Source organism: Macrotis lagotis, chromosome 1 (genome assembly GCF_037893015.1).
Source record: "Macrotis lagotis isolate mMagLag1 chromosome 1, bilby.v1.9.chrom.fasta, whole genome shotgun sequence".
Lineage (NCBI taxonomy): Eukaryota > Metazoa > Chordata > Mammalia > Peramelemorphia > Peramelidae > Macrotis > Macrotis lagotis.
Window position 1 is genome coordinate 251136961 of NC_133658.1, and position 25938 is coordinate 251162898.

Sequence of the window (25938 nt, forward strand, 5' to 3'; positions counted from 1 at the left end):
AGAGATCCCTCTAGGTTTCCTCATTAGCAATGCAATCCCTTGGCCTGGACCCTCATTAATAGACTTTGGGAGATTTCTGGGAGCTGAGTTCAGAGCAACATAGAGGAAAAGAGACTAGTGTTAATCCAGACAATCAACAGGAAACAGATATACCCATCGGCAACCAAAAGTGAACTAAATTGGTTTTGTCTAACCTATAGCTGCTAATCAGATACTGGTCATCACTGGCTGTGGAACAACTCTCTAGGGGTTGTGTAGATAGGGGTTTTTCAAATAAAATTCTGAAGAAGAGTCTTTTTGGTAAATTTCAGTTGGAGGGTTATTGGGTTTATTTGGAGGTGTGGTTTTTTTGGTGGGGAATGTATGGTAATTTTCATTTTTGCTTATATATATGTATTATTACTGTCTCTTCTAACTTTCTTTTTCCTTGGTCTGGTTCTAGAGCAATTAGGTGGGCCACTGGATAGAATAGGCAAGCCTAAAGTCAAGAAGATCTGAGTTCAAATCTAATCGAAGTCTCTTTGCTAGCTATTTGACCCTGGGCAAGTCACTTAACTATAATTGCCTCAGTTTCCTCATCTGTAATGATGAATTAGAGAAGGAAATCCAAACCATTCCATTGTCTTTGCCAAGAAAAACCCCAAATAGGATCATGGAATAGTCAAACATGACTAAAACAACTGAACTACAACAAAACACAAAAGAAAACCCCAACTGAAAAATTCCTAGTCACCCAACATGATGATGATGATCTGTCTTCATTCTCAAAGAAGACCATGACATGGGGGGGGAGGTGATGCTACAACAAGCACATGAATTGAATTTGAGTGAGATGGGGCTTACTACTAGCCAAGCAATCAAGGTCAGATCACAGAGTTTTTTCCTCTTTGGTGAAATGGGGTAGAATGTTACCTGTCCCATCTAGGAATGGTGGTAAGAATCAAATGAGATAAAAAATTTTAGAAGTATTTTGTAATCTATAAAAAAGCCATCCAAATTCAGAGTTATTCTGGGATCTATGACTCTAACAAGAATTCATGGCAGAGTTTAGACCAATTGTGTATTTCTGGTCAGGTAATCTTTAGATTTAGGCAGAAAATAAAAGAAGAAAAAGGGTCATACTCTGATCAAGCAAAACAGTTGTCCTTGAGGGCAAGATACACTTATTCAGGAGTAAAACTAAGGTTATATAAAAATGTTTCAACAAAAAGGTGATGTAGAGCATGAAAGAATGGGAGCTGGAAGGGGCCAAAGAGCACAGTCTCTATCACTCAGCACAACATCTTTCCTCAGTGATAGTGCTTGAAGATAGACAATACTGAAAGGGAAGTAAGATCATAAATCATAGAATGTCCTAAGCTGTTAGAGACCATAGTACAATTGACACTCAATCACTGTCTAGGAAGAATTATTTGAGATCATTGCATTTTGTTTGGTTGTTATTGTTTTCAATCAGTTCAATTCATTTCAAAAAATCATTTACAGAACATTGCGTAATGCACTATGTTGGGTGCTAGGAGAAGCTTAGTAGATAAAGCACTAGCCTTAGAGTCAGGAGAACTTGAGGTCAAATGTGCCTCAGACACTTGATACATAATAACTGTGTGGGCAAGTCATTTAACCTTGATTGCCTCGAATCCAGGGCCATCTCCAGTCATCCAGATCCATATCTGGTCACTGAACCCAGATGGCTCCAGAGAAGAAAGTGAGACTGGTGATTTAGCATAGCCCCAATCTCACTCAAATTCAACTCATGTGCTTATTGTAGCATCACTGCCCTGATGCCACGGTTTTCAACGATCATCATCATCATCATGTTGGGTGACTAGGAATTTTTCAGTTGGGGTTTTCTTTTGTGTTTTGTTGTTGTTCAATTGTTTCAGTCATGTTTGACTATTCCATGATCCTATTTTCGGTTTACTTGGCAAAGGCATTGGAGTGGTTTGGATTTCCTTCTTTAATTCATCTTTACAGATGAGGAAACTGAGGCAATTATAGTTAAGTGACTTGCCCAGGGTCAAATAGCTAGCAAAGTGACTGTGATTAGATTTGAACTCAGGCCTTGAAACCAGGGAAATTCACTTGAAACCCATGTTGTATAAGACAGGAGTGGTGCCTGAGAGTTAAACAGTTAGAATGGGGGGGGGTTATATATTTTATTTAATCCTCACTAGGTTGTAGTTTTCCTGTGTAATCCTAAAGAGCCAAAACTTCCTTAAGTTCATTTTTCTTTCTTTTTTTAATAGTATTTCATCTGAGCCAATTTCTATATCTGCAAAACTGAGGATGGTAATAATTGAATTAAAAAAATTCTCAAAAGAGATCAAACCTTGAATGATCTGGGATCTGGGAGAGGCTTCTCCTATTCCTTTACCTCTCATAGCACCACTGCCTTGGAGTTATAAGAAGTCTTATAACAAAATACTGGAGAAAAATAATAAGAGATAGTAGCCTATATCCCTTTAAGAAGATAGTATAGGTCAGTAGAAACAAATGACTCTGGAATCACAATTAGTTCAAATCTCAGTACTGTCATTTTCTACTGGGGTGACCTTTGCCAAGTCACTTAGCATCACTGGGGAAGACTAGGTCTGAAGTCCATTCCAGTTCTAGGAATGTAACCTTGTATTTAATAGTAAATGGAGCTGGGGGGGGGGGGGGGGGAAACAAAAGCAAATCTAATCAACAATGGTTTCTGAGTGACTATTGCATCTCTATTCACAAATCCCTCTGGATCCACCTTTCAAATGTTGCCATAACAAATCCTTCATCTAGTTAGGGAATTGCTCTCCTCAAAAATCTTCTGTGGCTCACCATCACCTAGGAAATTAAGTTGAAAGTCCTCTAATACTCTAATGCTGATACTCCACCTTTCCAAATTTATCTAATTACCCTCCCCATGCTAGACTGCTCCAGCAGTAACCCCCATGCCTTTGAATGGTCTCACTCCCTGCCCTCCACTCATTTAATGAATCCCTTAAAAGTCAAACTCAAAATGTCACCTCCTCAGAAAAGCCAGTCTTCAGCCTACCTGTAAATAAATAACCTTTCCTTTCCTCCATAACCATAAGGCACTTTATTCTGCAACTCGCTGATGTTAAATCTATTATTATGTGTTCTAGTTCTCTGAGCTTGCATCTTGTTAGCAAGATGGTTAGCTCCAGCAGAATATGGATCCTCTTTACCCCAGCAAAGAGCATAAAGTTATGCTCTCAGGAGATAATTAATAGAAGTCCTTTCAAAACAGGGACAAAAACTTAAGAGACCGATGACCTCCCTCTCTGAGCTCAGCTTCTACCCTACAATTTCTATATCCTACCCCCACACAGGAAGAGAGAACCAAAGTAAAAGTAAACAAACCCTTCTTCAGGTCTGTGGCTGGCACATCACATCCCCACCCCCACCCTCCCCAGCCCCAACCAAAACCTTCAGACCTAATTCTCCTTGGGCCCCACCCACATGAAGTCCCACCTCCTCCAGGAAGTCTCCCCAGATAACACTCCCTCCTTTCCAATACTTCAACACTTCTTCAAAGTCCATTAGTTAGGAGCCTAATATAGATCATCTTGTCAAAAAGACAGGAGTCAGATCTAGCTCTGGCACTTACCAACTAAACCATTATGATTGGCCACGCAAGTTCAATGAGCTTGTTCTACTTTGTTAGGAGGGAAAACATTTCATAAACTGTTAAGTTTCTCAGAACTATTTTCAAAGTATTTTCATTTATGCCATCTTACAAATCTAAGAAAGGTATTTATATCCCATTTTATGGATGAGAACACAGGTTCAGACAAACTAAGGATCTTCATTTAAAGGAGTCCGCAAAATTTGGTTTCTTGGAAATCCTCAGACAATTCCTCTGCAAGTCATTCCTAGTCTTCCCTGGTCCACAGGACCAAGCAGCCCTACTCCATTCTCCTATGCAAGTCTAGATTCCTATCAAATGAGATAATATTTGTAGAAGTACTTAACACATAGCAGGCACTTAATAATTGCTTATTTCCTGCTCACCCATCCCCCTGCTTCAAGCTCCACCTATCGCTAGTTACCCTAGCAATACTTTCAGTCTCAAAAGCAAGAGTAAAGGTCACTGGGACAGGAATGTGGCCTGTGTTAGAACTTGGAAGCCAAAAAGTCCTGAGTTTAAATCCTGCCTGAGACACCTACTTGCCATGTGACATTGGGAAACTCAGTCCCTCTTCTAAAAATTAAAGGCTTTGGACTCCTTGACCTCAAAGGGCCCATTTAAATTTATGACTATAAATTTGAATTGAGAAGGAAGGATATTAGAAAAAAAGAGAATAATTGTAGAAGACACGAGCATAATTCTAGGATATCAGAGAACTTGCTCCCTTTATCTCATCACCTGTGATATAGATTTTGGTGGGTGTTGTTCAATTCCTTCTATTCTCCACTCTCTCTTATAGTCTTGTCTATGTTCATGTTTGTTGCTTCCAAGACACTTATCTATTGTACCTTTTCCCTTTTGCCTTCAATCTTTCCCAACACCGGGGTCTTTTCCAGAGTTCTGTCTTCCCAGTGAAACAAATAGCAAATTAATATCCCCAGTCTGCAAGAGGAAACCACAACCTATAGTTGTAAAGCAAATGGCCCAAATAAGAGGGAAACCCTTATCCAGAATCAAGAAGCTTGTTTTCTCTCATGTCCAAGCTTTTTCCTACCTAGTTCACAGTCCTTTCCCTTCCTAAGATCTCTTTCAAGATTAAATCTTTGGTTCCCACTGATTCCAATCCAGGTATAGATTTGCACTAAACAACTGGGCAGGTCTTCACTGAAAGAACTCAGTCTCCCACCTCACCTCTCCTCCTTCTTTCTTCAGTGTACAGACTCTATACATCAACTTTAAAAGAAAACCCATTGGAGCCTTCTTCTCCAACTGGATAGGATATGGAAGGGTTTGTTACTAAGAGAACTAGAATAGGATATGAACTATCTTTGAGCAGAGACACAAATCATTCCAGAATCTTCTCAAAGGGAGAAGAAAACCCAACAAAGACAGTGGTCCTCTTGGACAAGAGACAATCAGGCCAAGAACAGGAAGATTCGGGATCAAGAATGTTTTGATAACTTTGATAGGACCATGGAAAGAGACAAAACTCTCACTCTTTGCAGATGGTATACCTGGAGAATCCCAAAAAAATCATCCAAAAAATTACTGGAAACAATTAGCAATTTTGGCAAAGTTGCAGGATATAAAATAAACCCTAATAAATCCTCAACATTTCTATATATGACTAGCAAGATACAGCAAGAAGAGCTAGAAAGGGAAATCCCATTCAAAGTAACCTCAGACGATATAAAATACCTAGGAGTCTATTAGCCAAGGAAGACTCAGAAACTTTTTGAAAACAATTATAAAACACTTCTCACACAAATTCAATCAGATTTAAATAACTGGGCAAATATCAACTGCTCATGGATAGGTAGAGCTAACATAATAAAAATGACAATTCTAACAAAACTAGACTACCTGTTTAGTGCCCTACCAATCAAAATTCCAAAAAATTACTTTAATGAGTTAGAAAAAGATGTAAGTAAATTCATATGGAGAAATAAAAAGTCAAGAATTCCCAGGGATTTAATGGAAAAAAGTGCAAAAGAAGGGGGCTTAGCCCTACCCCATCTAAAATTATATTATAAAGTATCAGTCATCAAAACTGCCTGGTATTGGCTAAGAAATAGAGTGGAATAGACTTGGTACAATAGCAGGAAACGATCATAGTAATCTGCTGTTTGATAAACCCAAGGAGTCCAGCTATTGGGATAAAAACTCTCTCTTTGATAAAAACTGCTGGGAAAATTGGAAGTTAGTATAGAAGACACTTAGATTAGACCAACACCTCATACCCTATACCAAGATAAGATCAAAATGAATACAAGATTTAGACATAAACAATACTAAACGCAAACTAGAAGATCAAGGACTAGTTTACCTGTCAGATCTATGTAAAGGGAAGCAGTTTATGACTAAGGAAGAGATGAAGAACATCACTAAAAACAAACTACATTAAACTAAAAAGCTTTTGCACAGATGAAACCACTGTAACCAAGATCAAAAGAAATGGAATAAACTGGGAAACAATCTTTACAACTAATGTTCTGACAAAGGACTCATTTGGAAAATATACAGAGAACTGAGTCATTTTTTTAAAAAGCCATTCCCCAATTGACAAATGATCAAAAGATATGCAAAGGCAATTTACAGATGAGATCAAAGCAATCCATAATCATATAAAAATTGCTCTAAATCATTACTTATTAGATAAATGCAAATTAAAGTTTCTCTGAGGTACCACCTCACACCCCTCAGACTGGCCAATATGACCAGAAAAGATAATGATCATTGTTAGAAGTGTTGTGGGAAATTTGGGACACTATTACATTGTTGGTGGAGCTGTGAACTCATCCAACCTTTCTGGAGAGAAATTTGGAACTATGCCCAAAGGGCAACAAAAATGTGCATACCCTTTGATCCAACAATATCACTACTGAATCTATACCCTGAAGAGATGATAAAAAAGTGTAAAAACATCACTTGTACAAAAATATTCATAACAGCCCTGTCTGTGGTGGCAAAGAATTAATTGGAAATCAAGTAAATTTCCTTCAATTGGGGAATGGCTTAGAGCAAAATGTGGTATATGTATGTCATGGAACACTACTGTTCTATTAGAAACCAAGAAGAATGGGAATTCAGGGAAGCCTGGAGGGATTTACATGAACTGATGCTGAGTGAGATGAGTAGAACCAGAAAAACACTGTATACCCTAACAGCAACATGGGGTGATGATCAAACTTGATGGACACATTCCCTTCATCAGTGCAACAATCAGGGACAATTTTGGGCTGTCTGCAATGGAAAATACCATAGTGTATCCAGATGAAGTTTGAACAAAGTCCAAGGACTATTCCCTTTAATTTAGGAAAAAAACTGATATCTTATTGTCTGATCTTGTTATCTCTTATACTTTATGTTTCTTCCTTAAGAAGAAACTTCTTAAGAAACTTCCTTCTCTCATCACACTCAATTTGGATCAATGTACAACATGGAAACAATGTAAAGACTGACAAATTGCTTTCTGGGAGGGGGGAGGGGAGTAAGAGGGGGGGGGAATTGTAAAACTCAAAATAAATAAAATCTTTAATAAAAAAAAAAAAGGATCATGGGCATGGGAGCAGGAAACTGTTAGTCAAGAATCTCTAAGTTTCCACCAGTTTTAAGATCATGAGATGATAACCCGGAAGGGACTTAAAAAGACCACTTCTAAGCTGAAAGAGGCTACTTAATTTGCCCAAGGTCACACAGCTAACCCAGGTCTCCTGTCTCAAAAATTAATGCTCATTCCCCCACAGCATACAGTGAATGTGATTTATCAAGTCAATAATCATTTATAAAGTGCCCACTATGTGTTGGGCAGTGTGATAAGTACCTTGTAGGCACAAAAGGGCAAAACAATCAATAAACTAACAATCTAATGAGGGAGACAAGATGCAAACAATGATGCATAAACAAGATTCATATACACGCATATACATATATGTACATATATACAGATATTAAGTAACATACATACATATATGTAGTATAAGATAAATTATAAGTATTTTCAGAGAAAAGGCACAAGCATTAATGGTGACAATCAAAGACTTCTTGCAAAGGTGAAATTTAGCTGAGACTTGAAGAAAGACACCAACAAAGAAAGACTTTTAAAGGGAGAATTCAACATGATAAAGTAGAATCAGTGAAACTAGCAATAAAATACAATCTGTCATTTTTGAGTCTGTGACCATTGCTGAGTAAATCAATTAATCTGAGTCTGTCTTCTTCCTCCCAGAATGGGAACATAGCACTGTGATTTTTGAAGGGCTTTCCAATTCAAAACCATGATCCTTTGAACAAATGGGTTCAATAAATGAACCAAGGGTGTACTGAATGGGTAACACACCCTTTAAGTCAATGTTAAAGTTTTATCACTACTAGTAGAAATGGGATAATTTGCTTTTGCTAAAAAATTTTTTAAAATTTAAATTAAAATTTTTTTAAATTTTTAAATTTTTTTTAAATTAATGACAACTCTAAAGAGTCTTCATCCTCTTTCCATCCCTCTTCCCTCAGACCTACTTTAATCACCATTTTGAAAAGAGCCAATAACATCCTAATGTTGGGCTTAGAATACAGTATAAATAATAAAACAGTGTATGATGATTCATGGAATTTTAGTGACAGCCTTGCTCTCTGTTCCAGAGTCCAGGAGCAAGAAAAAAAATTGGTTCAGGGATACAGAGGAAAGTCTTCACATGCTTTGGATCAGCATCCCCTTAATTCACCAATAGGTCTGAGACCTATCAATTACTCTCAACCTGGTTTAATTTATCTGCCACAGTGATTTACCAAGATGAAACCTCTGCACATGCTACATCTTCTTGGAGCCAATTGATAGGTAAGTACCAAAAGTGAATGAGCAGTCCTGAAAAGAATTCATCAAGTCTCCAAGTGGAAAATCTTTCCATGAACCTGTGACCTCTCACCCTCTCTAAGAGCCTAACCTTTTCCATATTCTTCAATGCCAAACCATTAAAAAAACGGTCCCATTCTGATACCACGGTTGGCTGCATTGTGCAAGTTCCTTCACTTCTCTAAGTATTTAACAAGTTCTTTCATTTTGACATTCTGGGATATGTATGAATGTCTACTTGCAAAAACAAAAACAACTTCCCTCTTCCCATCCTTATGTTTTTTTTAATAATTTCTTTTTAGAGGGTACCAAACTGACTGTCCAATCATAAAGCATGGAAAAGAAATTCTCTAGACTTATCTTTTTTTTCCAAACCAATTGACAATTTTTCTCTATGAATTCTTTAACAATTGACTGGGCAGAAATAACCAGGTATAATAGCAAAAGGCACTAGATTTAGTAGGGAATCTGGCTCTTGTATTTCTTCCTGAGGTGGAAATGTCAGTAAACCTCTCCAAACTTCTGTTTTTTAAACTTCTGTAAAATGAGTACTTTAGATTAACCCCTTCCACCATTCTCTAAGTCTATTCTCTTCTCTGAATCTATGTTCAATGTACTGTGTTTAATAGTCAGATATTTTAAAAGATGAATATAGTTGGATTCTTACTTTCAAGTAACTTCTAAAGACTTTATTATAGTTTCTCAAGTGTGAGTTTAACCTATTGTTATTCAAATAATTATAAAGTGTTAGAATTCACTTCCAAACAATTCAAATAACAGTTATTCAGCACCTGCCACTGTATGAAAGTGTGGGAATTTAAAAAATAACAGTTTGGCCTTCAAAGAACTTTCATTCTAAAGAGCTTTGTTTCTAGTTTGACCTTCCTTTCAAGGACCAATGACATTAAAGGGTGATGTCTTACAAGTGAATTGGATTTAAGGATGCACAGTTGCCTCTCTCTCTGCTCATGAGTATCTCCATGAAGCTGTGATGTGACTCAAATACATATACAAAAGAGCAGAAGGATGAAGTCACTGTAGATATCCAGAACAAGTGCTCTGCAAAAATTTGAGAAAGGGAAGTATACCTTTGGAACCCAAAAATACCCACATGTCCCTATCCATGGGAATAATAGATCTTAAACTTGATGGGCTAGAAAATTTTAGGTGAATACCAATAGCATGCTGAAGCTTAATCCTGATGCACATAGCTTTCAGACACTCAAACAAAACCTATCCAATCCAAACAATATGCCCAGTCCTTCCATACTCCACCTTAAATCTCACTTGCTCAGTGAAAATTTCCCTGATCGAATCAGCCCAAAATTCTCTCTTTAGAGAACCCATTATCATTAAGATTAATAATCTTGCATTTCTAAAGACCTTCATCTTTTGGGGGGGTCTTCACAGAAACCTAAGTCAACAAACTTCTATAAAGCACCTAATATGTAGGGCAGGAAATAATCTCCACAAGATAGAATACAACTGGGACTTGATCCAAAGTCTTCCTAGCCCAAGTCAGAGTCCAAGGCTGTTTCCACTTGTCCCACAAGCAAGCCAGTTACAGTATCATTTGCTGTCCTGAAATTCACTATAATTTAGTTTCATGTTAATAGTTACCTCTTCCTGTGTGTTAATATGTCCCCAACTAGATTCCCATCTTGCTGACAGCAAGAACTATGCTATGATACATTTCTCTGTCCCCAATGTGGAACCAAACACAAGGTTCCCTATAAAAGCAAGTGTTCAAATAGATCCTAATCAAAACTTTGTTTTGTTTTGTTTTTTACAAAATCAGTTAATAGAAGTTGTAAGTGACCAGTGCAGCTTTTTAATCCCTGCCAGCTCATTAAAGGGAGGAATTACCCATACATTCTTCCAATATAATACTAAGAGAAAGAAGGCAAATCCCACAAGTTGCCATCAGCAATTATAAAGACCAGGAAGCCACCAGGGTAGAGACAAGGGAATAAAATTAACTTGCAGTGGGTCATAGAAAGCTATAGTAATGAGCAGGGCTGATAATAAAGCCTCAGTTAATGAAGACAAAGAGCAAGTTGCTTTAAGAGACTTTCCTGCAAACCAGAGAAGGTAAGCAAATCTCTCTAGCTAACAAGAACTGGGAATGTGTTCTGGATACAGTCTGACACCTGCATGGGGGGTTGACAAGTTCTGAGCTCAGAGATGGCAGACAGAGAATTTGGGATTGAGGATGAGGATTAGAGGGATGGAAGAAGGGGAAAATCTAATTTATTTTCTTTTCTTCCATCAAAGATGTGGAGGGAGTATCTACATGAATAGGATGATCACAAGTCTACTCAAGTATCTTTTTAAATAAAAACAGTGGGGGCAGCTAGGTGGCACAGTGGATAGAGCACTGGCCCTGGAGTCAGGAGTACCAGAGTTCACATACAGCCTCAGACACTTAATTACCTAGCTGTGTGGCCTTGGGCAAGCCATCTAACCCTTTGCCTTGAAAAAACCTAAAATAAAATAAAATAAATAAAAATAAATAAATAACTAAATAAATACAGTGCTTGATCTCCATACAAAATCAATTTACATCTGACTTATGCATGCTATAATTTGAAAGGATGAAATAGGGCAAGATTCACTTTCCTAATTATGGGGAACTTGGACTAATTTAATAACAAACATGACAGAATGATTAAAAGTTATAAAAGATCTGAATTCACATCTAGCTCTGTAATCACTCCATATCATGGATCTAAATTTATTCATCTATAAAATGAGAATAACACTTGCAAAACCTGAGCTCACAAATGATCCCAAGCTTCTCCTTTGAAATGAAAGCCAATCTTTTAAATACCAATTTTCTTGGGGGGATGGGGAGGGTAATCTACATGACAAGCTAACACTATAATATCTGAGAATTGAAGTTGAGGATCTTTGCCCAATAGAGAGGGGGACAAAGTTGGGAAAGGCAACACAAACAAGAAAAGACTATAAAATATCTCATCAAAGGAATGTGTCAGAAGAAGCAGAAGGGCTGGTCATATGGTAAGAGGTCAGACAGTCCATGTACTCCATGATATTATCATAGGAAGGGGAGGAAGAAAACTTCCTCTCATTCCATCCCAGATCCTTAGATAGATTCCCTGTAGCAAACTTCTGGGAGGAAGTGGACAGGAAGAGTAAAAAAAAGATATGAATCGCAGGAGGAAATGCCCAACAGCATTTGAGACCACAGATTCATCTGAGTTTTTTGTTTGTTTCTTGGAGAGTGCATACCTCATAGTGTCTGGTCCTCAGTGGGTGCTCAATAAATGTTTACTGATTATCAGGTTCAAATAAGATAATGTATAAAGTCCTCCTCCACTTTAAAGTATGATGATGATGATGATGATGATGATGATGATGATGATGATGATGATGATGATGATTACTACTACCATGATAAATAATAGAATGTAAATAAGTTCCGTGAGGGCAAGCACGATCTCACTTTGTATCTGCATCCCTAATGCCTGATAGGCAGGTCCTAAAAAATGCCTTATAAATGCTTGCTGACTGACTGAATTTTGAAATTGGTTTCTATTCCTTGATTCTTTCCAGGCTAGACCCTAGAGAATACAAGAAAGAGGAGAATGAGAATGACAGAGAAGGAAAGGTTAAATGGTCTGATGACCAATACCAGTTTGAAAAGTTGAAAGAAAATTTGATGGGGAGGGTGGGAACCAGTGTTGTAACAGGGGTGTGCCACTAACTTACTAAATGGCCTTGTATAAATCAGTTAACCACTCTACCCTTGAGTTTCCCCATCTATAAATCAATAATAACCAAATCTTACATAGAAAGCTTTAGGATTTACAAATCACTGCACCTCACAAATAACCTAGTGAGGTATGTGCTGTTAGCCCATTTTAAAGAAGAAATGGACTGTTTGAGGTAAAGTGAATTGCCTAGTGTTGGGCAATAGCAAGTGTTGGGATAGGATTTGAATTCAGATCTTCATGACACTTAAGTACCACACATCCTGCACTTCTCTCCCCTATCCCCCTCAAGTAAGAGGACTAAGAAGAGATGATCTCTTCCAATTTTAAATCCTATAATCCATGACCATATTTCAAAATTCTCCCTAGTTTTTCTTCACATGAGATACAACTTATTAAAATATAATGAGCGGGGCAGCTAGGTGGCATAGTGGATAGAGCACAGGCCTTGGAGTCAGGAGTACCTGGGTTCAAATCCGGGTCTCAGACACTTAATTACCTAGCTGTGTGGCCTTGGGCAAGCCACTTAACCCCATTTGCCTTGGGGAAAAAACCTTAAAAAAAATATAATGAACCTAGGACTGGAGTCCCAATGCTGCACACTATTTGACCTTAGCTAAGTCCCTGTTCTGAGCCCTTCCTAATCTATAAAATGAAAGGACTGCCTAAATGATTTTAAGGTAAATCCCTTCCTGCTCTATAGTCCTCTGATTCCAAAAAACTTTCCTGTGATTAAAAATTCACCATTAATGAGAAACTTGGCTGAATTTTTTATTCAGAAACAGCCAACTTTAAATTGAGAAGAGTTTTTTGTTGTTATTTCAGGAGAGAAAGAGGTGCCAACTCCCATGCTCTCCTGGCCTTTTATTGAGCCTATGCCTCTAAATTGGTGGCTCCTAGTATTCATTGGTCAAGAACTGAAAATAAAAACCGGTCCAAGGATGGGAGGCTATTTGCTTGCCAGATGGCCAATACCAGGGATTGAAAAGCTACTGCTCCTCCTTCCCCCACCCCTAAGTAGCAAGGGTCTGCCTCCTCAGTCTGATCTGGCTCAGACCTAAAGCCCCCAGGGTTCAAAAGTATCTTTTGCTTTCCTCCAGAAAAATCATCCTTCCAACTTTCAGCTCCCTAACTGGACCCAACTATGAGGTGGGTGGGTATTAAGGGCAAGACCCACCCCCCAACCCCCTCTAAGCCCATCATTAAAACAGACTAAGGCTTCCTGGGAGGTAAGGGGGAAGTGAAGTAGCGAAGGTCCCCGCTGGGGAAACAGTGCAAACAGAAAAGTCAGGAAGGCTGGAGATTAAACTGGCATTTACTGTCAGCTTGTCTATCTCTCATGCATAAACACATACTTCCTCGGGGTGCTAAACAAGAACCCTCTTGTGATCTCTTAAACAAACTCAGGATTCAGAATGTTCGTCTCCGCAGCTTAAGGAACTGATAAATCATAAGATATCCAGAGAAAGAATTCACAGTGGAAAGTTTCCTTTCTGATCTGATATCAGAGTGAATGAAATTCAGTGAAAGAGACCCTAGTTTCTAGATCCAGAGTCACCCCTAAGTAGTTCTGTGGTCTTGAACAAGTCATTTTGCTCACATGAAACACACACACACACACACACACACACACACACACACACACACACACACACTTTTGAGTTTCTCAATCTCTAAGACTTAAACTGAATCATCATTCCAAACAAGAAGTTACCAACGAAGACTGCAGAGGTTTGGCCTCTCGGATGTCACTAATTTTAAAAATATTTGAATGAAGGAGAGAAAAGACAAAACGGCAGAGAATCCTAGAAAATATTCAGCAGAGACCTCTCACAGGATCGAGGGTCAGCTATGGAAGTCTGTTCCTTCCTCCTCTCTCCTTCTCCCCGGGATTTCTAGGGTAACCACAAATACAAGCCAGGAGGAAAGCAAAACCTGGAGAAAGGCTTGCCCCTCGCCTGCCCCTTAAGGTGCTCCTCGCCTTTTGCTACTAAGAAAAGTCACCAGCTAGACACTACAACGGCAGCTAGGAAATTAGCGGAAGGCTCCGAAGGAGAACTAGCAAGCCAGGTCCCAGGTTCCTAAAGGAAGCAATGCCCCCCCCCTTTTCAGTAAGGTTTGTGCCCTATGCTTGGGTTGCCTTACAGCCACCAGATCCATACTGTGTGTAATTCCATGTGGTCCCGGGGGACCCTGTGCTTCTGATCTTCCTCCCGCCAACCCTCCCGGTTTCGGCTCCCCTCTTTTCCCCCACCCCGGTGCCGGGTCCAGCTCAATATGCGGTGTAATGACCCTCTGAACCACCGCCCCCTCCCTTCGGTCCGCAGCCCAGATACAGCTCTGTCTCGCGTGTTTGCCCCTGCCCAGTCAGTCCTGTCCAGTTCCGTGACTAATTAACCCCTACCAGTTCTCGGCCGGGCTGCTGTTTGCCCGGTGTGTCCCCCTACGAGTGGGTGCATACGTACACACACACACACACACACACACACACACACACACACACACACTCGTCCTTTCCAGTAGCCCGCCCTACCCAACCCCGGGACTGACCGACTGCAAGAAGCGCAAGGTGCCCACGTAGTCCCGCTCAGTGCCCAGAATCTCGTTGAGGACGCAGAGCCGGAGCCTCAGTTGGCGCTCCGAGTCCCGAGCCGCGGCGGTGGCGACGGCGGTGGGGCCGGCGCTGGCCACAGAGGGGCCAGGGCCAGGGCCAGGGGTGGCCGCCTGGCCGGGGACCGGAGGCTCCGGGAGGCTAGCGCCGCTCCCACCGCTGCCGCCGCTCCCGCTCGCGGGAGGCTCCATGCTCTGTCCGGAGGTCGGGGGCCCTGGGGTGAGGAGACCAAGGAGAAGTCAGGAGCTCCGCCGCCCCATCCCGGACGGGGCGCGCAGGCTGGCCCGGCTAGCGGCTCCTCCAATGCATGGTGCGGTGCCAGCGGAGGCGCGAGCAAGACTAGCGGGCGGCTCGAGCCGGGGGAGGAGGAGCGGGAGGCAGAGGAGGAGGAGGAGGGAGAAGAGGAGGAGGAGGAGGAGGCGGCGGCGACCGCCCAGGAGGGGGCTGGCCCTCGGGGCTCCCAGGCAGCTCGCCCCCGCCCCGGCCGCCAAGGGAGCGTCCGCCAAGCGCCGCCCCGACTTCCAGCCGTAGAATCCGTCTCTCTTTCGGTGTCAAGCACACCCACGCCGCCCGAGACTCAGTCTTCCACGGCTTGGATTAACGAGCCACGCGGCGTTTACTAATCCTCGACTTCCCTTGGGTTCTTGCTTTTTGGTAATTATTTGAAGGTGTAAAGTCTTGGAAGCTCAGGCCAGAAGCGCAACCCTGGCTGGCGGGTCCGAGTCGCGCCCCCGCTCCGAGGGTATAAGGGACAATACAAAATACCGAGTTATAATTCTGCGCGAAGGCCGAGTCTGAGCTGTGGAGGCCCACGTGAGCAGGGCTTGCTGGAGATGGAGAACTCCAGCATCTGCACACGCGGCCAGGGGGCAGCCAAGCCACCCCACCCTCCCCCAGGTCCGTTACCGCACCGCTATCTGGCAAGGCAAACCTTGCCATCCAGCCCCTACCCCTGCCCCCTGTGTCGGGACGCAGCTCTCCGCCCCCAGCTGTACGGAGGGACGGACAGACGGACGGACGGCCACACGCGCGCGCGCACACACACACACACAAAGACACACACACATACAAAGACACAGGCGTTTATTCTGCGATCCGTCCTGTCCTTGGGTTTCTAGGCTTCTACGATGGCTTATTTAGGTCTTGGGACTGCTCAAGTGGCACTCCCTCATTTCACAGACCACCAAGTTGTGATGGTAGGAACCTTGGAACTGGAATATGAGTCTGGGATTTTGTTTTCTAACTGTGCTGCTACCTTTGTGACCTTGGGCAAGTCATTTGGTTTCTCTGGACCTAATTGAATTGAAAATAAAGGAATTTAGCTAGATGGCCTCAGAATTCCATTCAAGCTCTAAATCCCATTTTGGTCGGGCCTGGGGCTTCTCCCTTCTGTTCTCAATCCGGACTTTGCACATAAATATTCATTTTCACCAACCCCTTATCCTCTGCAGATTTTTTTCATCTTTTCTCCCTTAATCAGTCAGTCAGCTAGAATATTTTAAACACCTCCAGTTTGCCAAACACTGCTAGCAATGGGGACACAAAGAAAAATAAAAGAAAACAAAAAGTCCTTGCTCCAGAGGATCTCAATTTAAGGAGCGATTCACCATTACAAACAACCATAATGCAAACTATATACATAGTGAAGTTGGAGGAAATTGAGTATCACTCAAAAGGAGAAAAAAAAAGAGGCAAATGTCAATGGGTTGCAGAATCATGTGGGAGGTAGTAAGAAGACTAGAAAGTTAGGAAGGAGCTGTGTTATGAAAGGACTATAAAAACCAAACAGATTTTATATTTGACTGTGGACTTAATTAGTAATCACTGGATAAGTAGATCTAAAATTAATTACATAGAAGTGATCATTGTCCCCAAGAAAAGCATGATATCAGGAAGGTGATGCCGAGACTTTGAAGTGAATTGATTTAAGTGAAGGAGGGCTGCCCAAAGTCACCAGCCTCACTCTCTCCTCCAGAGAGGAGAGAACCATAAGAATCCAATGGAAAATATAGACCAGGACGACTAGAGACCTGGGCCTTTTAAGTACTTTCCCTATCCCAGTGTGACAGAGGCAGCAATCATTCGGTGATTAAGGCTAATTAAGAAAAAAAAAGGGGAAGAATGGCCTTTTACTTAGTTAAAAAAAAAAATCAATCTGGGAAGAGAAGACCCTCAGGGTTTCTGGCCAAAAGAGAAACAATTGCTATTTATGCTCTCTCTCTCTCTCTTCTCTGTTAGGGTTCAAACAATGACCAAATTAGTCTTGGACCAGAATCTATTATTTGCTAAACAATAAGAGATAAAGTATTTTGGGTTTAAGGCAAGGTTCTTAAGAAAGAAACTAATTCTTAAACCCCAAGATATCTTTAAAAAATTATATTCCTTGGGGAGAGTACCTGCAGGTAAGGGTATGATACCCTATGGGAATGGAGGGAGAGGAAAAAAAGAGGGGAAGGAAGAAAGATGGAAAGAAGAAAAGAAGGAAGGAAAGAAGCTGCATTGCTCAACTGGAATTGACTAGTTGGGTCTCCAGAGGCATAGCTACCACTACCCACAGGTTGTTGTTTGTCCTTCATTTCTTGAAGGAGACCATGACATCAGGAAAGTGAATTAGATTTGTGAGGGAAGGCTGTACAAAGTCACCAGCCTCACTTTCTCCTAAGGTCACCTGGTCCAGTGGCTAGATTGACAACTGCCAAATGCTGTAGAGAAATAAAGGATGAAAACACCATTCTTTCAGTTTTCTTAGTAGAAGCCATTTGGGGAGTCGGGGATTAAGAAAACTAAGTACCTGTCTTTACCCAACAGAGATAAAAATAGATATATTTTGGGTTGGTTTGTTTATTTTTGTCCCAAACAACGATTTCATCAAAGTACAGTGCCCTCACTGTGAAGACCCCTTCATGGGTGCAGATTAGTCATTTAGTCTGAAAGTTGGCTGTGAGGTTGAGAGGTTAGATGAGATCCACAGTTATCTAGCAAGTGCATATCTGAGGCAGGACCTACAGTATTCCTGACCCTTAAACCTTCCAATATCTCTCTTTCTAGACTCCTTTCCAAATAAGTGTAGGGTGATGATATTTGTCCTTTATTCTCAAAGAAGACCATGAAATCAGGGAGGTAATGCCATGACAAGCACAGGACTTGGATTTGAGTGAGGGAGGGATGTGCTAAATCACTAGCCTCACTTTGTTCTCCAGAGCCAACTGAGTCCGGTGATCAGATATGAATCAGGACGACTGGAGATGGTCCTGCATGCAAGGCAATCAGGGTTAAGTGATTTGCCCAAGGTCACACAGCTAGGAAGTGTCTGAAGCCAGATTCAAATTCCCATCCTTCTGACTCCAAGGCCACTGCTCTGTCCATTGTGTCATCTAGCTGCCCTAAGTGTAGGGTATCCACATTAGGTCTTTATTCCCTGAATAAGCAAGTACTTTTTTTTTAAAATCTTTGCCTAAAATAAGGGAAGGGAGTTGGAGGAAGAGCAGAAAAGTACCACAAAGAAGCCAAGGTTGGGAGTCAGAAAGTCTGGATCCCAGTCCCAATCAAGCCTGACTATAACCTCTTTTGTGACCTAGAACAAATTATTTTCCCACTCTAGGTCTCATTTTTTCTGTCCATAAAACAAAGAATGAAGAGATGATTGATTTAGAGTAAGATGAATATAGACAGGCATATAGTCAGTTTACCTATTTCTTTTACAGATGAAGAAATCAGACCAGAAAGGTTGGGTAACTTGTAGCACAGGTAGTACACCCATTGCTGTTTCCCAAATATTAGGGTCCCTCCCCATCTCCTTTTGCTTCCAGATTCCCTGCTGTCACTAAATATCTTTAATTACTATAATTCTAAGGCAGGCAAACTTGAGTAGGAATGGCAGAAAGTCATTGTATAAGAACTGAAGTATAATGGGTTTCTATCATATTTCCAAGGGTTCTTTAGCCAGGTCCTAATAATTCTGGAAGGAGTGAAAAGTTACTTTATTAAAATAGTACATGTACTGTGGAATAGCTAGGTAACAAATGGCTAGACAGCATTGGGTTTGGAAACAGGAAGATTCATCTTCATAAGTTCAAATCTAGCCTTAAATATTTTTTTAGCTGACCCTAGACAAGTCATTTAACTCTACCTTAGTTTTCTCATCTGTAAAATGAGTTGGAGAAGGAAATGGCACTACAGAATCTTTACCAAGAACCCCCAAAGGACACATTGAACAACAATAAAACTTCCCTGAAACTTAATTACTTTCTCTGTAAACTGAACACAACTGAAAAACAACAAAATATTTGTGGATACTGTTAAAGGACAAAGGATAGGAAGAGATATCTCCTGCTTCCACTTCATTCCCCATCTCCTTATAGTCTATGATTTTATTTCTCTCCCTGTTTATTATATGTTTGTTTTATCTCCCCTATTAGACTGTAAGGTTCTTTAGAATAGTATTCAGGTTTGGTCTTTATTTCTTTGTTCTCTAAAGGCACTTACCAAATATGAATGGATTACCTGAAGAAAACACCCATCTGCTTTCACCTAAAGAACTCTAATAAAAAGGGATTTCAACTTGGCTATTTTCCCATCTCTACATTTTGATCATGAAACCCCTCCTCTTCCTAAAAGTCAGCCTCTGATCACAGAAATAAATAAAGAAGGCAGGTATGATAAAAGAGCATTAGAGACACACTAACCACTATTAGTCAAACTATAACTTTGCCCAACCACTTTGGGACAATTTGAAATTATAGAACATTAAAGTGGGAATTAGATACAGGTATTTTCATCTCAAAACTTCCACTAGCTTGCTTTGTTACCTTGGGCAAGTTACTTCCTTTCTCTAGAGAGGTTAATAGAGCTAGAGCTGGAAAAGTAATTGGAAGTAATGAAGTTCAAACCTTTCATTTTACAGATGAGGAAACTGACGTTCAAGGAGATATCTCAGTTTCCTTATCAACCAAAAAATCCCTCACAGCTCTGGGTTCCTGGATTCCAGGGTCCATGTTTTACATTTTAAAGTCACTTCCAACTTTGTCAGTTTAGAACTTAACATTCTTTGACCTGCTACCCAGAAGAATCTGGTTAGATGCTTCTTTTCCCTATTTCAAAAATTTGTGTCTTCAAAAGGCACACCTACAAATATGCATTTGGGTTCTACTTTGTGGTTTAGAATCATGGCACTGGCCAAACCTGTTGTATTGAGGAAGGAGGAGAACCTCACATATGGGTTCTAATTTTTGGGTGTTGAATGGGTAATGTTTCCTTAGTCTGTATGGTTAATGTAAATTAACATTGCTCCCTGTTACCTCATCTCCAGTAGTCTCAATGAAGAATAATGAGTCACAGAGAGGTTATGATTCATTAAAATCACACAATAATTTTTTTAAAGAAAGGTTTTATTTATTTTGAGTTTTATAATTTTCCCCCCATTCTTGCTTCCCTCCCCCCACTCCCTACAAAAGGCATTCTGTTAGTGTTTACATTGGTTCCATTTTATACATTGATCTCAGTTGAATGTGATGACAGAGAAATCATATCCTTAAGGAAGAAATATAAAGTATGAGATAGTAAAATTGCATTATAAATAATTCTTTTTTTCTAATTTGACAGTAATAGCCTTTGGTCTTTGTTTCAAAGTCCATAATTCTTTTTCTGGATACAGATGGTATTCTCCATTGCAGATAGCTCAAAATTGTTCCTGGTTGTTGCACTGAAGGGATGAGCAAGTCCATCAGGGTTGATCATCACCCCCATGTTGCTGTTAGGGAAAATTACACAATATTTTAAAGATATAGTCATAGCTAGGACCCAATTCTCCAGACTGAAGACTCTGTGTTCTTGTCACTGGAGTAATCAAATAGGGACTCCCTGAATAATGGTTCTGGTTGCTACCCAGGAGTTATTGCCAACAATTAGCTACAAACTACCCCAAACATGACTAAGTAAAGTCAGAGGCTGGAAGAGTTTTTTTTCTCTTCTCTGACCTTAGCCTCCCCCCAGCCCCAGCAGTTCCCTGTCTCCTTTTCGCCCAGATTCAATGAGAAGGCAGGTTTCAGATGGTTTGCTTCAATAAGGATCTGAGGCATTTTCTGCAAGGAAACCTTCAGCCAAAAAGAACAGAGAAAAAGAAACTATCATTTCACACACAAAAAGACAGGGAAATTCTCAGCTGTCTTAAACACAGGGACAGTTTTAGAGTTTCCGTAGCCTGCCACATGTTCTGCAAAGAATGGGAAGTTCCCATTTAACTACTACTATTGCTCAAATTTCTGAATTGTGAGGAGTAATGATGAGGAGCTTGGGGGAGGGGCTATAGGTCAGAGACCCCCAAGTAGAATATTCCTCCCTTTGAAATTCTCATCTACAACACCTTCACAATTCAACCTTAGTGTACCCTCAACAACAGGAAGGTAAAAGAGAATTTGTGGGGCTGGGGGGAAGAAGGGAGAAGAGCACAGTCTTTTTGAGTCCTTCTGAAGCTTACTTAGATGACCTTGAACAAGTCATTTAACTTTCCTTTACCTTATTTTCCTCTCCTGTAAAATTAGGGGGTTGGACTACATGACCCTAAGATTTCTTCTAATTCTAGACAAGCAAACTTTTGATCCAAAGACAAGAGGCTCTCAAAATGACATCCTACCCCCCAGAAAACCTTTTTTTTTTAAATAAGGAAAATAAATTCAAGCAAACAAACAAAAATAATGTGAAGGAAACCAACAGTGAAAGGAGAGGGAATAGAGTTCCAGTAATTCCTAGCCCTACTAATCATTCCCCTGTGTGCAAATAAGTTAAAAAACAAGGTTCCAAAAGTGCATTTCCATTCTTAGCCCCCCCATCAATATTCTAATAAAGGGGGAGAAATGTTGATTATACTCTCAAGATTTAAAAAAAGAGAATGAACACACAGTCCAAAATAAGTTCTGTACAAAAGAACTCTGGTATGAGTTTAGCTCAGAGCAAAATGGTTCCCTTGCTTATAATCTTGCTTTAGTTAAGGTCCCTTGTCTGCCAAATCTCCAGTCCAAAGTCTTTTTCTAAATACAGTTTTACTGGTAGTTTTTCTCTCAGATCTAGGGTTCCTATTGAAAGTCTGATTAGATCACAATACAGATCAGATTAAGTCAGTTTCCAACCTAGGACTAGCCAAATAAGATTGCCAGTTTACATCCAAAAAGAAATAAAGGAAGGAAGGAAGGAAGGAAGGAAGGAAGGAAGGAAGGAAGGAAGGAAGGAAGGAAGGAAGGAAGAAGGAAGGAAGGAAGGAAGAGAGAGAAAGAGAGGGAGAGAGAGAGAGAGAGAGAGAGAGAGAGAGAGAGAGAGAGAAAAGAAGAAAGGAAGGAAGGCAGAGAAAGAGAGAGGAAAAAAAGAAAAAAGAAACAAACTCATTTTCAATCCAGTCTAGATTCTATGTAGTTTCAGAGAAGGTAAAACAAAGGATATAGAATGTCAGAACTAGAAGGAACCTGAGATTATTAGTACTCCATTCCCTTATTCTGCTGATAAGGATTGTGAAGTAGGGGAAGGGACTGGTCAAAACAGCAAAGTTAATAAACATCTGAGGTAAGACTTGAACCCAGATTTCTTTTCCACTGCTAAGAAGAAAAGAAGGAGGGGAGAGAAAGATTTGCAGAAGAGGCCTGCACCCATGACATTCTGGTCATTCTGGGTTGAAAAGGCCCTAGTACTATAATTTCTGCCATTCGATTCCCTTCCCTTTTTGTGTTAAGCCTTCCTTCCTCACGTCAGTTCCTCTTTTAAAATGCAAATTCTTCTGGGAGAGAGAACTAAGAACTTGCATAAGAACTTTATGTAGCACTTTACAATAAAATCTACAAACCACTTTTGCTAGCATAGGGATAGGGACCAAACCTGTGATTTCTATACAAAACTTCCAGGTGAGAAAATTCTCTCTACCTATGGAAGTCAGTATCTTCTCTCCAAATATGAATCTCTAATATGTCAGAGTTACCTCAAGTACTTAAAAGTTAAAGGACTAGCCCAGGGTCACACAGAAGTATATAACAGTGGTGAGTCCCCGGTCTATGCTATCTCTCATTTCTATCATAAATTCACAGAATGTCAGAATTGGAAGAGCTCTCAGAAAAGGCTGTAGATTGTTAATGACTGAAAGAGATATTGAAACACAAAATATAAAATATCAGAACTTGAAGGGTCTTTAGAGATAATCTGGGTAATACTTCATAACCAGTTATTTGGTTTTTTGTTTGTTTTTTTCTCTCTCTCATAAACCTATTTTTTTTGTTTCCCCTTTTCTTCTCTAGTGCCACTACCTTTGGGCAAATTTCATCACCTTATGCCTCTATCATTCATAGCAGGCTGATTGATTTGCCAGCCACAAAGTCTCTCTTCACTGCAATCCATTGTCCAGCCATCAATAGATCAATCAGTATTTATTAAGCCCCTATATTGTGCCAGATACTATGCTAAATACTGCGAATGAAAAAAAATAATTAAAAGATAATCTCTGCCCTCAAGGAGTTTACTATTTGTTTGGGGAAAACAACATGCAAACACACACACACACACACACACACACACACACACACACACACATACAGAGCAAGCTACATACAGGATAAATAATAATTGGTTTGTCCTTTGTTTTTGAAGAGACCACAACATCAGAGAGGTAATGCCATAACAAGCAAGTGAATTGGATTTGAGTGAGGGGGATGTTGTGCTAAGTCACCAGCCTCATTTTCTCCTCCAGAACCATCCGGATCCAGTGACTAGAAATGAATCAAGATGACTGGATATGGTCCTGCAAGGCAGATTAAGTGACTTGCCCAAGGTCAAAAAGCTAGTAAGACTCAAATGACTGAGACTAGATTCAAACTCCCACCCTCCTGAATCCAAGACCAGTGCTCAAATCTAACTTTCTTGGGAACAGCTTGGAATAGGAGGGCAGAGGGGAGGGAGATAGTGAAGAGGAACCCAGAATGTCTCCAAGGTTTTAAACTGGAGAATCTGGGAGAAACCTACAGTAACAGGGAAAATGGAAGGAGGAGAGGAGAAAGATAAAGATCTCAGTTTGAAACACTGAGTTTTAGATAGCTACTGAGATGTTAGTAGCTATCCACTTTGGGATGTCAGAAAGACAACTGGAGATTTGAGTTTGAAGGTCAGCAGGAACCTTTTCCCATTTTCCTCTTAATCCTAGTACCTTTCCTCTGTAGATTATTTCCTATTTATTTTGTCTATAGTTTATTTGTACATAGTAGTTTGCAAGTTGTCTACCTCATTAGATTGTCAGTTCCTTGAGAATAGGGACTGACATTAGTATTTCTTTGTATCTTCAATACTGGCACATAGTTGGTGCTTAAGAAATGTTTATCGACTGACTAGCCTTGAGCTTTTTTGGCAGTCTAAGGAAGACCATGGGCCCTTTTTCAGAATAATATTTTTAAATATACAAAATACATAGAATCACAAAGGAAATCAATTATATTGAATTACAGTTATCATATGGTTGTTTTTTTAATTCACAGACCTCAGGTTAAGAACCTCAGATACAGAGCAACCTTTCATTTCAAAGCAAAAGAAATAGGTCAGCAACATGAGGTTAATGACCAATCTTAATTTTGCTCAATTCATCAGTGCAACAATCAGGGATTAGAGTATGTGCAATGGAGAGTACCATCTGTATCCAAAGAAGGAATTGTGGAGTTTAAATTTATTTATTTATTTTGAATTTTACAATTTTCTCCCAATCTCGCTTCCTCCCCCCCCCCCGCCCCCCACAGAAGGCAGTCTGATAGTCTTTACATTGTTTCCATGGTATACATTGATCTAAGTTGAATGTGATGAGAGAGAAATCATATCCTTAAGGAAAAAAAATAAAGTTAAGAGATAGCAAAATTATATAATAAGATAACAGTTTTTTTTAATTAGAGGTAATAGTCTTTGATCTTTGTTCAAACTAGAATTGTGGAGTTTAAACAAAGAGCAAAGACTATTAACTTTAATTTTAAAAAATGTATCTTATGTAATTTTGCTATCTCTTACATTTTATTTTTTCCTTCAGGATATGATTTTTTCTCTCTCAATAAATTCAATTTTGATCAATGTATAGCATGGAAATAAGGTAAAAACTACCAGACTGCCTTCTTTTGGGGGGGGGGGGCGGGCGGGAGGGAAGTGAGATTGGGGGAAAATTGTAAAATTCAAAAAGAATTAAAAAAAAGTAAGGGTCAGAGAAGGAAAATGACCTCCTCACTTTGAGTGTTAAAGAATTGATCATACTCCTTTCCTCCCAGACATTACTCCAGCAGCTGCCATCTTTAGAAAGCAGAAGCAAAAGTAGAGGCAGCCTTTTCAAATGACATTCACTGGGATTCCTGTCCCTTTAAGAGAGAGATGCACACACCAAACACTGTCCCTAAATTTGCTAGGATTCAAGTGGTTTATCAGATTCCTGGTTTCCCTTCCCAAGGCTTCTCTCACCTTTTTTCTTACCCAACAAAAAAAAAACAAAAAGGAAGGTAATGACTTCCATGGAGATTCTATTCCTTCCAAAGCTGAAGAAATTAAATTATAGCTGAATAAATGCTTGTTGACTGTTTGAATATTCCAAGTAGAGAATTATCACACTTCAAAGGCCTGATATCATCTCACCACTTTATAATAAAATCAAACCTTGATTAAGTACTTACTATTTTCTAGGCACTGTGCCAAGCCTTGTTACCTTTCTTTCCTCGTTTTTCCAATTGAATTAAAAAATAGATCTATTAAGCAAATCCAATACTGCATGGAAATTTACTGGTGGGGCATATATAACAAATATCCTGGAAGGGGTGGGATGTGGTTCAGGAGATTTTTCAGTTTAACCCTAGTCCTGTCACTAGCTATAAATCATTTTACTTCACAGAGCTTTGGTTTTCTCTTCTGTAAAATGGGTTTTGGGGAGGATCAAATGACATAAGGAATGTGAAAGGGCATTTATAACTTATTGGAACTACTTGACATTGGAGGAAAGCATAGTTCTAACTAAGCCTAGTTCCTGTAGAACTCCCAACCACCCAAAGCTTTCTGTTCCACTTCGAAATCACAATTAAAACCATGAGTCTTTTACTAGTAATTGATTTTTAGGCAACCCTGGGAAGAT

At 40.0% G+C, this 25938-nt stretch overlaps 1 protein-coding gene across 1 annotated transcript in view; it reads right to left on the reverse strand.

Annotated features, from left to right (window-relative positions):
- PREX1 (phosphatidylinositol-3,4,5-trisphosphate dependent Rac exchange factor 1) overlaps positions 1-15154 on the reverse strand; it is a 236744-nt gene extending 221590 nt beyond the window's left edge. The window contains exon 1 of the mRNA XM_074210196.1: positions 14762-15154. Coding sequence (XP_074066297.1) covers positions 14762-15013 — 252 coding nt within the window. The 5' untranslated portion in view covers positions 15014-15154. The remainder of the gene's footprint in view (positions 1-14761) is intronic.
- Between the last annotated feature and the right edge of the window lie 10784 nt (positions 15155-25938).